The sequence below is a fragment of the Nicotiana tabacum genome, chromosome 14, assembly GCF_000715075.1.
Source record: "Nicotiana tabacum cultivar K326 chromosome 14, ASM71507v2, whole genome shotgun sequence".
Taxonomy (NCBI): domain Eukaryota; kingdom Viridiplantae; phylum Streptophyta; class Magnoliopsida; order Solanales; family Solanaceae; genus Nicotiana; species Nicotiana tabacum.
This window is the reverse complement of record NC_134093.1, coordinates 44,659,635-44,671,543: the sequence shown is the minus strand read 5'-3', so window position 1 is coordinate 44,671,543 and position 11,909 is coordinate 44,659,635. Positions and strand designations below refer to the sequence as shown.

Below are 11,909 nucleotides of genomic sequence, written 5' to 3'. Positions count from 1 at the left end.
CAATTGTGTCACTCCTAACCGCGTCCCTAATAATATGGTTCCATTTCATATATTCGTCATATACTCCAGGCGATAAGTTGCTAGCTCCACAGGCTTCTCGCGGGAATATTTTAGAGCTCATAATGCTTTAAGTGTTTTTCCAAAACCTTTAAGGATGCTTAAAGTGTCAGAAAAAGTAAACTTTGTGGTTTCAATTTTTAGTAACTATATTAAGAATACATCTATGCTCCAGACGATCTTAGTACTGAATGCCTAAAGCTTTTATATCCCTAATCTATTACAAGTTTTTTGTCCTGTCTACCAATTATATTTATCAAGCTCTTAATTATTCTCTACATAGAGGTAAGAATCTCAATGATACTAATCTCCTAGCCATAGTTGTGGTCTAGTGCTTAATTCAAGAGTAGATATTATTACATATTTTAGCGGTATGAAAGCCCCTCATTGTGGCACAACAATCTTTTCATTGGCCTTGCTTACTTTTCTATTGCTTTCCTTTGGTGGGAGACAATTATTATCCAGTGGAGGCAATTTAATGTCTTTAAACCTCTAGCCAAACTCTATCATTGAATGACTGGTCCGTGCCATACAGAAACAAGATAAAAGGTGATGTTTAGTTATTTGACCCTAATCGTCACACATGTACGGGGGAACGAGAAACAAGACAAGACAAGACACATCCTATCACATCCTCGCAGATTCACGATTATGGGAATGTTCGGCTACATAACCATAATTGAGATTCTACTATCGATGTGTGCTCCATTAGTCAGAAGAATAACCTAGGCTCTTATACCAATTTTGTCACGACCCAATTTAGGATCATGGCCGGCGCTTAGGAGCAAGTGCTCCCAAGTAAGCCTCATCGGTAATTTATAAAAAATCGGACAGAGTTTTCCCTATTTTAGGACTATCCAAAAATAAACCTGTCTCAGAAATCAACAACACAACCAACCTATATCGACCAAACAAGTTATAATCCCCATTCGCGAAGTATTTCCAATATAATAATACTAACTTCATCTCCAGTATACGATAGAAAAGTCTAATACGAGTCACAAGTCTATATCAATAAAAGAATATCTATTACTCATAAAAATGACTATGTAGAGACTCTAAGAGTTTTAAGAAAGAGACTATAACAAATAAATAATAATCTTTGCCCACACGAATAAATGCGTGGCTCACCAGGAATTGTCAACTCGTGTACTCCAACTAATGGAATCCTCGCCTGCATCTACTGCTGTCTCTGTAAAAATAATAGCGGGGAGTGAGTCGCTAGCTCAGTGAATAATAATACTTAACCACAACTGTTTTTAATTGGGAACAAGTCAGAAAACATACTAGTATATCAAACAGAAAAAATCATAAGAATGCCCTTTCTAAAACGGTAAATATAATCAGTCTTTTCATGTGTTTCCTGTAACAGAAATCAATTTAACAAATCGGTAATAAACTCAATAAACACTTTCTCATAGCAAATCTTTATGTTTGGGAGGTTTTCAAGAAAGGATCATGTAATCTGTATCACTGTGTGGACCCCTTCGTCAAAGGAGTCAAATATAACTGTAGGTCCCTACTCGAGGGAAAACTATTATTGTATGCTAGTTCTACCTTCTCACTAGCGAGGGCTATAATTGTACTCGATAATCGGTAAATACAAGGTGCACCACATCTAACGAACCTGTCGTTAGCTACGGGATCCTTCAAAGTCTCCTTCCATTTATACTCTTTCTTGTAAACAGTAAATACTCGTACGAAAGTATTTTCAAAATAATAAAGCGCATAACAGTAAAACATGCATGTCTAGTAATAGTGAGAATAATTTAAATAACTGTAACATCTAAAGTAACGGTAAAACATATCTAGTAACGGTGAAAACATTTAGATTAACCGGTAAACATCTCAAGTAAATTGTTCGGTACCATGTCAAGTAAAGAACTTGTCCCACGTGCAATTTTAAAGCATCAGTAACACATTTATTTTCAAAATCATATATAAACCATGCAAGTTATGAAAACACAAATTGTGGTAAGATTATTACTCACAATACTCGTGTCGAAATATTAAACTTGTCACTTCGAACAATCCGTGCGCCTTCCTTCAATCAATCTATAATCACATCATATTGTTCTCGAATTAACTTTCTTGTTTAGGCTAATTTGTAACTAATTTAGAATACCCAACTCTCGGAGTTTCATGTTTGATTATCAATTTGTCAAGTTGGATTTGTCGAGATCACGTAAAAATAGTTTTATATCTTGATCGCATTCCTTTAAGTCATATGTATACTTTGAGAGTAAGGCAAGTTACCGTAGAAAATATACTGTTCCAAATTATGATTTTTTAAAAATTTTAAAACTTGCTTAAGTAATTAATTACACCATAACTCTATCAAGATAGTTTCTTCAATGAATTCTTCACTCAAATATACACCAGTAACTCTATCTCTTTGTGGTATTTAAATAAGCTATTCACAATCTATGTAAATTGCTTAAATTTCAGAAAAGAAGTTATTAAAGAATCTATCCACATAACTAAAATAAAGAGTTTAGATATTTACCGCAATACTCGAAACTTGAAAGTGCTTAGGCTTCAAAGGTGCTATTGAAACGATCCATTCTTGGCTTTCAAAATTATTTGTGTGGAGCTTTTCTATGTTTCCTTCTCTATAGAAAAGAAATTCTTTCTCTGTTGGTTTTCTCCAAAACTAAAGCTTCCAAGATTGAAGTATTTATGTTGTTTTTTGTTCATATAGCAACTGTTTGGTGGCTTCTCTTTCGGCAGAAGTTTTAGAATACGTAAACCCTTCTCTGAACCCCTTTTTCTTTTCTCGTTCTAGTGGGCTTTTGCCCTTTCTTTTAATTGATTAGGTTTCTTCTTTTTTTAAAAAAAATTAAGTTATGCTTAAAGACCAATATACCCTAGTTTGAATATGAGGTATTACAAAATTCCTAACAGATTTTCATTAAATTAGGCTGGAAGACAGACCTTCCATAAACTTAGTCGATTTTTCGAATCTTATGCACCCCACTCTCCGTCTTGATTCCAAAATAACTATTTCCACCCATACTCATCCCGATATGACTTCACATGCCTAAAATTTCACATTAATACTCATTTAACACATCTGTACCTAATCCTAATTTACGAAATGTTACAACAACAACAACTTACATATATATTCATTATTATAGTTCGAGTCCAGGACACTGAGTGCACGTGCACCAACTACTTATCTGTTGGATCTACCTCTAAATAAACTCAATTAGAATTTTGATGACAAATATTTATGGCCTTAACTGATTCCCATCTCAGCATCCCATTTGAATTTTCATTTCTTATGTGATTATTCTCAACAGTCCACCATTTGTGACCTTGAGCTTAGAACCAATCTCATTTGTCAATCTAGTATATCTAGCAGCAAACTTTTAGATGTTTTCCCATAGTCATGATGACATTTGGCATACACATAAGGCTTTGATCTCTGGTTTGCGTTGTGCGTTGAGGCTCATAAATTCCTTGCCATGTAACAGGAAAGACAAATAAGACACCATTGATAAGAGAAGCACGGGTAAGACTGCGTACTATAGATCAGGAGGTCACGGGTTCAAGCCGTGGAAACAGCGTCTTGCAGAAATGCAGGGTAAGGCTGCGTACTATAGACCCTTGTGGTCCGGCCCTTCCCCGAACCCCGCGCATAGCGGGAGCTTAGTGCACCGGGCTGCACTGCCAGTTTTGATAAGAGAAGCACGCGTACAAGGCCTCAGTAAGACTAGTATTACAATCAAAGGCAGCTGAACTACCTCTGTTAGAAAGTCTCTTAACATCTTACCAAATCAATGTAATAGAATACTCATTAAGGGACAACTATTAACAAAATAAAGTAATAACCAAAAGAGGAAAAACAAAACGGCAAGTATAACTTATAATCATCACTCAGACATTCAGGCTAGCTCACTCTCACACCCTTTTTTCAGTATCTTACAGATTATGCATGCTCTCAACACTCCATTGTGATGAAAAATGCCACATGAAAATACCTTTAATATGGTGAAAAACCAATCAATTATGAAAAAGAATCAAAACACAAAACAAATATCTTTTTGAGTCTGTTCAATAATGAGTGGCTGCTGTGCAGCATATGCAAGTGCTGAAGAAAGATGGTCTGGCCCTGCGTTTTCCGCTCCCCTTTGGTGAAGTTAGAGAAGTTTCCTTTGCTTGTGAAGTCTGCAATTCCTCTCCTTTCATAACAGCAACATGGTTCTGCTGTGTTTCAGGTGTAACCTTCGGATCACCATTTTCTCCATTCTTCAACAAGCCTAAAAGAGGAGCTTCAGAATCACTTCTTTCCATTCTAATAGTCTTCTCTTCGACTGCTACTGACCCGTAGTCTAATGAGTTTGAGAACTTTGCATTGGAGCTAACTGATGAGCTTCTTGTAGGAATCTTCTCAGGACAGAGAAGTGGAGTTTGATCTGATTCTAAAGATCTTCTATGAAAAGGGACACCAAAATCAAAGCTTGGCGACTTTCGAAGCTCAATTCCATCGTTTGATTTATCTGGGATCGATTCGAGGCTTAACCTTCCAATACTCTCTGTTGCTTTGGAAAGAGTTTCATCATGAAAACTTGGCACCATTTGATCATCGGCACATTTTTCATTGGAAAATGCTAATGCTTCAAGACTTGGCTGAACATTCTGTGCAATTCCTGACTCAGGAAAAGCTGCAATTTTCGTTATCCCTTTTTCTGATGTCTTGAGTTCAAAAACACCAGAGTCCTCAGTGATAACAAATTCACAGCTATTCTGTTCTGTCAAGGCTGCATTGCATTCTTTTTTATCCTCAACCGACTCAAACCCCTGCATTCTTCCTTCTGCATATGCGATATCGACACCATTTTCCAGTTTTGATGACCCCAACTGCAATATGCACTTCTCCATTATTTCCTTTCTACTATACTTCTCAACTCCTCCCTTTGCTTTATAAAGAAGACCATTTTCTGTTGAGCTCTCTTCTTCATGATTAGTAGCTGTTCCAAAGAATTTTGTAGGGTGCAGTCCCATTTCTACTGGTGGCGTGTGATCATAATGAAGAATATCAGGTCGAACGTTTATGTCATCCTCCTTAATTGAATAATCCATTACAATATCAGTACTAGTGTTGTTTCCTGATAGATTTTCCTCTGTAGCCTCTTTGGGGTGTGATTCAATCGAAGAAGCTACGTTGTCAATCTGCATTTCATGCACTGCCTGCATACATGACTCAGTTTTCTTCAGATCGCATTCCTTTACAGCATTATCCGATTCGTTTGATATCAATTTACTCTCTGGAGTATGAACCGCACATTTGTCTTCTGGCTCAATAACTGCTGCCAACGAACTCGATGGAGTACTCAGTGGAATATCTGTCAACAGTGAAACTGTAGCATCGATTTGACTGGACTCCACTTTAGGAATTTCATCCCAATCACCTCCATTTGAGAAACCATTTTCAACCTGATTTTCAGCACTCATAAGCTCATGTTTTTCCTCATTTGATCCATCTGCTGAGGCAGCCATTTCTCTCACCAAGGAATCGTCTCTTTGATCATCAGTATCAGAAACAATTCCCTTATCTGCAAGTGCAAGTTCAGAGTTGATCAGCTGAGTTTTATCTTCATTTTGGTCTGATCTTCCATTCTTTGTTGTTTCTTGTTCCTCAAGTGATGATGATATGATGCATTCTTCTACTGTCTCATTGGCAACACTTGAGGATTCACCTGGATCAGTATTTAAAACTTCATCATGAGGTAAACTTCCTTCTGCCTCACCTGTTGTAAGTTTTACCATTTAGAAAGAAATTCCAAAGGGTTTTATTTTTCTGGATTACTTATCTCTCTCTATATATACAATTATATATTTTGTATATGTCCTAGTTATATAATCGCGAAAGAGTATAACGAAAGGAGGGGGAACATGCATAAGAATATAGTTATCTTTTCCACTATCAAACATAAGTTACAATCAAAAACTAATTAAGTTTTGTTTGATTGAATGCACAAGCAGATTAAATATAGCTAAGGGTATAATATAATTAGGTTCTAAGATGACAGGGGAAGTTACTGACCTTTCTGGTTACATGGTTGGTCATGAGGATCATCCTTCCCCTCCAAAACTGACTCCAGAGGTTGATCAAAATTATGTGTTTCAATATTAGTGATTTCACTCACTAAATCATTTGCAGCTGTTTGAAATCCTGTACATGGAAAAGGATGCTTATGCTGTGTCTCTCTCTTATATTCATCTGCATTAGAGATTTGAACGACGTTCTCTAAGTAAAAGACAACTACCATAAAACAAATACTACTACAGAAGAGAAGCTAATTCCATAACCAAGAAACTTCAGTGAAAATAACCTGCTTTGCCATCTTCAAAGTTCTCAAGGTCATAAGTAGGCAAAGCTGCAGCTTTCTCATGATAATCTTTACTTTCACCTTCAGAAATTACGTTGTTTTCTTCTTTAACACCATTTTCATTGCCAGCAGCTTCTCCTTTTTGTTGAGCGTCAACTGCAGCATTCTCTGCTTCTGTGACATCAATCATGAAACACATCAAACAAACAGATTCTTGAAATTCAAAAGGAATAATAACAATCTTGAACTTCAAAGCTCTTCTGTTTTACCTGATGACTTTGTGTTCCCCATCTCATTTACCATACTCTAACTATCCAACTCCTGCATTAAAAATGTGATTCAGATTCTCTTTTTTTGTGTTTTCCAGAGACAAGTGCAAAGATTATAGTATGTACAAAGTGAAAAATTATGGTCCAAAAAACATCAATACCATGGTGATGATGACAACAGAGATATTCACATGCTAATAGCTAAGAAGCTTTAGAGGACAGCTTAGACCTTTTGGAGCATGCCAGAGTGTTATTAGGTGACTAGTATGGACACCACCATTAATATTTGCTTCAACTATAAGCCTTTCCAGAAAGATGAGCCACAAAAATAAAAAATAGAACAAGAAAAGCAAGTCATGGAAGATTTAAGTGATCTATTTTTCTTGTCATAGGGACATTTCTTGATGATGAGCGTCACATTCTTGATCTAAAATAACATTTTACCTAGAGAATGTCTTCTTTTGGGGACACTAGATGCTTCATTACATCATGATCTGCTAATCTTTAAACTTATAGTTTAGGCTGCTTTCTTTACAAGGCATTTCTTTAGTTTGCCTCCTTTACATTATGACAATTTAATATATGTATCTATGCCAAACCAACTACAAAATTGCATTGTGCGGCTTGCTGTTGTTCTTTTATTGGACAGTAGTTTATTTGTCATCTAATATTGCATCAAAAGACCACATTCTTGTTGATATTAAATTGTAATTCTGGCATGATCATTAGCATAAAGCAATGTAATATATTCATGTGATGGTTTATTTTTTTTCGACCTAAAGATTTCAATTTTCATATAATTTTTCGGGTTTCTCTTCCCATTATATTTTAATCATCATATGACGGAAGCAATAACAGATTAATAGGGAAACTTTGGATTTAGAATACAAAATCGACAAAAGGGACAATTAAAACACTTTAGAGGTCGCACAATGCTGGCAAGTAAGGCACTTGGCCCCCAAAATTGGGGCCCCATTTTTCGGCAATAAAAGATATATAGGTTTTCTTTAAAAAAGGGAATCTTGCATAAATGTCTCAAAAAAGTTCCAACTTACCGACCTTTAGCCATTAATTATAGACTTATCAAAATTAGTCAAGCACATATAAGAATTAAAAATCAAAGAAATAAGGTTCTTTCTCTCCAAGAATCACACACAAAGATCTCCTACCATATTTTTAAGGTGATTAGCAACATTAGATGCAAGACGGAAAGGAAATTTCATAAATGAGGTAGCAAATAAGGTGATAAAATATAAAAATATATATATACAAGATTCCAAAAATCTAAGGAAAAAAAGACTTTTTTCAATAGGTATGGTTGAGATTCATTGAAAACATATAGATGAGTCAATATACAAAATTTGAGAAAGATTGGAGGTCATTTGGACTGAATTAATATGAAAAATCGTTGTTAAAATCGAGTTCATAAAGTTCTTCTGCGACACATGTATCTCACACGAAGGTATACATGGATATACATGTGATACACATTTGATACAAATATGATACATATCTAATACACAAGTGATACACACATTTGATACACATCATTTTTTCATGTTTATCTTCTATTTCGAATTTTCAATTCAAATCACCTCAAAACTCCACCAAATCATCCCAAACTGAGATTCAAGCTCCTTAAGAAGTACTCAATCTATTCTAATAACACCCACTCAAAAGAAAGCAAAAACTTGACTTTTTTTTTTTTGCTACAAATAGCTAATTGGCTAATATTAGTAATATTTTATAAATTGACTAATTTTTATAATAAACTACTTATAAATGGACATAGCCGGTATTTTCCCTAAAAACAAATAGTGAGTACTTTTAGTAGAAAAATAAATTTTTTCATATAAAAGGAAAGATAAATTTGTTACATTTATGAATAAACCGTCAATATTAGAATTATTATTATTATGGGATATACGAATAGTTGTAAATTTTTACACTCTCTTTCTTATTTTTTTTTAAAGTCACCATCTTTATTTTCCCCATATCTTAAGATTACATACTTTCTCTTTTATTTCTTGCTTACTTTCTTTTTCAAAGAGTTTAAAAGTTCAACAGTTAAAAATTTTGAGACTATTATATGACTAAATTTAAAAAAAAAAATACTGCTTAACCTTTAATGCTCCTTAAAATATATTACTCACTCTAATATTGATGGTTTAGACTTATTCTAAATTAAAAGTGTTAAAGAAAATAGTACAAGTAAAAAATATTACTCAAATTGACATATTCAATCAAATATAGACTTGATTCTTTCATAAAAGAAAATAATGTTAATAATTCCTGTAATAGTTATCTCAGCGGAAATAAGGTTTTTAAAATCAAAATTGATAAAATCCTACTTAAGATTAACAATTCTCATAAAAGATTAAATGGGTTGGCTTTATTATCATTTGAAAAAGAATTGTTAGAAAAAATCTATAATAGAAAAAGGCATAATAGTCTGGTAGACCTTTGTACTTATTCTAGTTTGACATCTCGGTCCTCCTACTTCACTTATTTTCATCCATACACTTTAACTCGATAAAAGCTGTCACGACCCGAAATTTCTACCTTCGGGACCGTGATGGCGCCTAACATTTTACTTGCTAGGCAAGCCAACGTTAGAATAATATTATCCATTTTAAATAATTTTAAAAACAAATGCGAAAATAAAGTCAGAAATCAAGTGAATAATCCATAATAATAGCGATGTCTAAATACCATTCCAGAACTGATGTCACAAGTGCACGAGCTACTAGAATAATACAAATAAAGGTCTGAATGAAAAATCTTTGGGGTCGTCAGTTCCTAGAGCTTGAGGATCTAGAGATAGACCTCTATGCTCGAATCCTATAAAGATGTCTGAAAGAAATACACAACTATGATAAAGTGGAAGGGGACTTCAGAACTGCAAACATCATGTAGCTATACCTCAAGTCTCTTGCGAATAGCTAAATTCGAGCAAGTCTATTGTACGCCGCTGGGACCAAATCCGGTATCTGCACAAGGAGTGCAGAGTGTAGTATGAATACAACCAACCCCATGTACTCTGTAAGTTCCGAGCCTAACCTCGACGAAGTAGTGACGAGGCTAAGGCAGGTCGCTTACATTAACATGTACGCATTAATAATAATAATAACAGGAATAGAAGTAAGACCGGTAAATCATATCTAAAATTGAAGTCAATTCAGCAGTCATAGTCCCTCAAATTATTTCCGTTGCGGCGTGCAACCCGCTCCAACAATGTGAACTTAAAATAAATCCGTTGCAGCGTGCAACCCGATCTAACAATATAATCTTAAAATAAAATTCGTTGCGGCGTGCAACCCGATCCAACAATATAATCTTTCAATTAAATTCAGTTGCGGCGTGCAACCCGCTCCAACAATATAAACTTAAAAATAAATCTGTTGTGGCGTGCAACCCGCTCCAACAATATAATTAAACAACTCTTAAATGTAAAAACACTCCATAAATATCACATTTAGTAAGAAATTATTAGGCAACAAAGCATACAATTATTATAATTTATTTAGAAAATAAGTAATGACAAGTAACAACTAATTGTGAAAATTAAGGACGAAATAGGCATTTTAATAATTAGTATGCTAAATGTCAAGTAGCAATTAAGTCATATAAATCAAATAAGTATGTAGCAATTATAACATGGATTCAAGGCATGATATTGAGCAAGGAATATGAGAGAAATAATTAATATAATAATTAATTCATGATTTAAAACGATTTATAATTTTTCTAGTAATTATGCAAACAATTAATTTGACGACGTATAGGCACTCGTCACCTCGCCTATACGTCATTACACATGAAATTCTCTTAACAAATAATTTAAGAGTTTTATTCCCTCAAGTCAAGATTAACCACGACACTTACCTCACTTTGCAACCAAATTCAATATTCCAATAAACCTTTGCCTCGCGAATTATCGTCTGAAAGCTTCAAATCTAGTCATAAACAATTCAATATACTCAATACGAATCGTAGGAATTAATTTCATATGAAATTACTAATTTTCCGGATTAAAATCTAAAATTTATTTTAAAAATTAACAGTGGGACCCACGTCTCGAATCCCATAAAAAAAACTCACGAAATCCGAACACCCGTTCCGATACGAGTTCAACCGTACAAAAATTATTGAATTCCGATATCGGATTGCCTTCCAAATTCTCAATTAAAGTCTTTGAAGATTTCTACCATTTTCAACTCAATCTTTACCCATTTCAACTCAACAATCTTCCCACAAACCTTATTGGTACAAGCATGTATAACTAATACTCTCACATCCAAGAATCATCTTAGTAATTACCTATTTCTAGTTAGATTTCAAAATTGAAGGATTGGGAAAAGAAATTCTTTCCTCTTTGAAGCTCCAGCAACCCTTTGATGCGATTTTAAGGTTTGATTCAAGGTAGAATAGTGAAATCCTTAATCCTTCCTTTCCTCTCTTCCTCTCTCTAGAATCGCTCTCCTCTCTCTCTCTAAAACACCAGAAAATACCCAAAATATGAACCTTAAACTAGTTAAATGAAATTGGGGGGAGGGGGAGGGGGGAGGATTATAAAAACTCTCCAAATTCCGGGCCGGGCTACAGACCAAGCTAGGCACGCTCTGTAGCGAGCTACAGACCAGGCTTCGCGAGCTCTATAGAGAGCTAAATACTAGGTTTTACGAGCTCTATAGCGAGATAAATACCAGGCTTCGCGAGGGATATAGCACGGTCTAGCGTGCTACAGACCTGGCTTCACGAGGTCGAAATGATTCAACTCCCCAACGCATTGTTCAACCTAATAAGTCCGAAAATACAATATATTAGCCTACCTTGGCACCATAAAACCTTAAATTTCTTGGCAAAAGTTTACGGGACATTACATTCTCCCCCGCTTAGGATCATTCGTCCTTGAATGAGAATTAGAGTCCGCCCCAAACACCTAACATAACATATCTCTTCTTTCATACATCTCAGGCTCCCAAATTTTTCAGAAATTTCACTAGAAGTTCCTTTGTAACTGGGCTTATCCACCTGCCAGAGAATCCCAGAAACCAACCCTAACAACACATACATAATCCAATCAACGTAATACAACATGAAAATAATACTAACAGTGGCATCATAAGCAATATATTACTAGAAAAAGAACGCCATTAACATTAACTATTCAGGTGATACGTAACTCATAGCAGGTAAGCTCTCAACATCTTCATAGAACACAGAAATGAATGTTTAAATTAAA

The 11,909-nt window shown here is 34.9% G+C and overlaps 1 protein-coding gene across 3 annotated transcripts; it reads right to left on the bottom strand.

The window, feature by feature from the left end:
* Positions 1–3,823: 3,823 nt before the first annotated feature.
* On the bottom strand, positions 3,824–7,221 carry LOC107831204 (uncharacterized). 3 transcript variants are annotated; one of them, XM_016658945.2, is made up of 5 exons: positions 6,826–6,955; positions 6,665–6,716; positions 6,399–6,569; positions 6,110–6,286; positions 3,824–5,813 (listed from the first exon to the last, which is right to left on the bottom strand). In XM_016658945.2, exons 2-5 carry the CDS (start codon positions 6,696–6,698, stop codon positions 4,117–4,119), a joined length of 2,079 nt encoding a protein of 692 aa, XP_016514431.2. In that variant the 5' UTR covers positions 6,699–6,716; positions 6,826–6,955; the 3' UTR covers positions 3,824–4,116. The 3 variants fall into 3 exon arrangements, with proteins under 3 accessions (XP_016514431.2, XP_016514433.2, XP_075085649.1); XM_016658947.2 differs by having other exon boundaries at positions 3,824–5,762; XM_075229548.1 differs by having other exon boundaries at positions 3,824–5,618; positions 6,665–7,221.
* Between the last annotated feature and the right edge of the window lie 4,688 nt (positions 7,222–11,909).

Excerpts from the sequence above, each read along its gene's own strand:
- LOC107831204 (XM_016658945.2), bottom strand. The coding sequence starts at position 6,698 with ATGGTAAATGAGATGGGGAACACAAAGTCATCAG. Across the intron at positions 6,570-6,664 it reads GGGGAACACAAAGTCATCAG|AAGCAGAGAATGCTGCAGTT; the intron begins GTAAAACAGAAG and ends TTGATGTCACAG. Across the intron at positions 5,814-6,109 it reads CCAACCATGTAACCAGAAAG|GTGAGGCAGAAGGAAGTTTA; the intron begins GTCAGTAACTTC and ends AACTTACAACAG.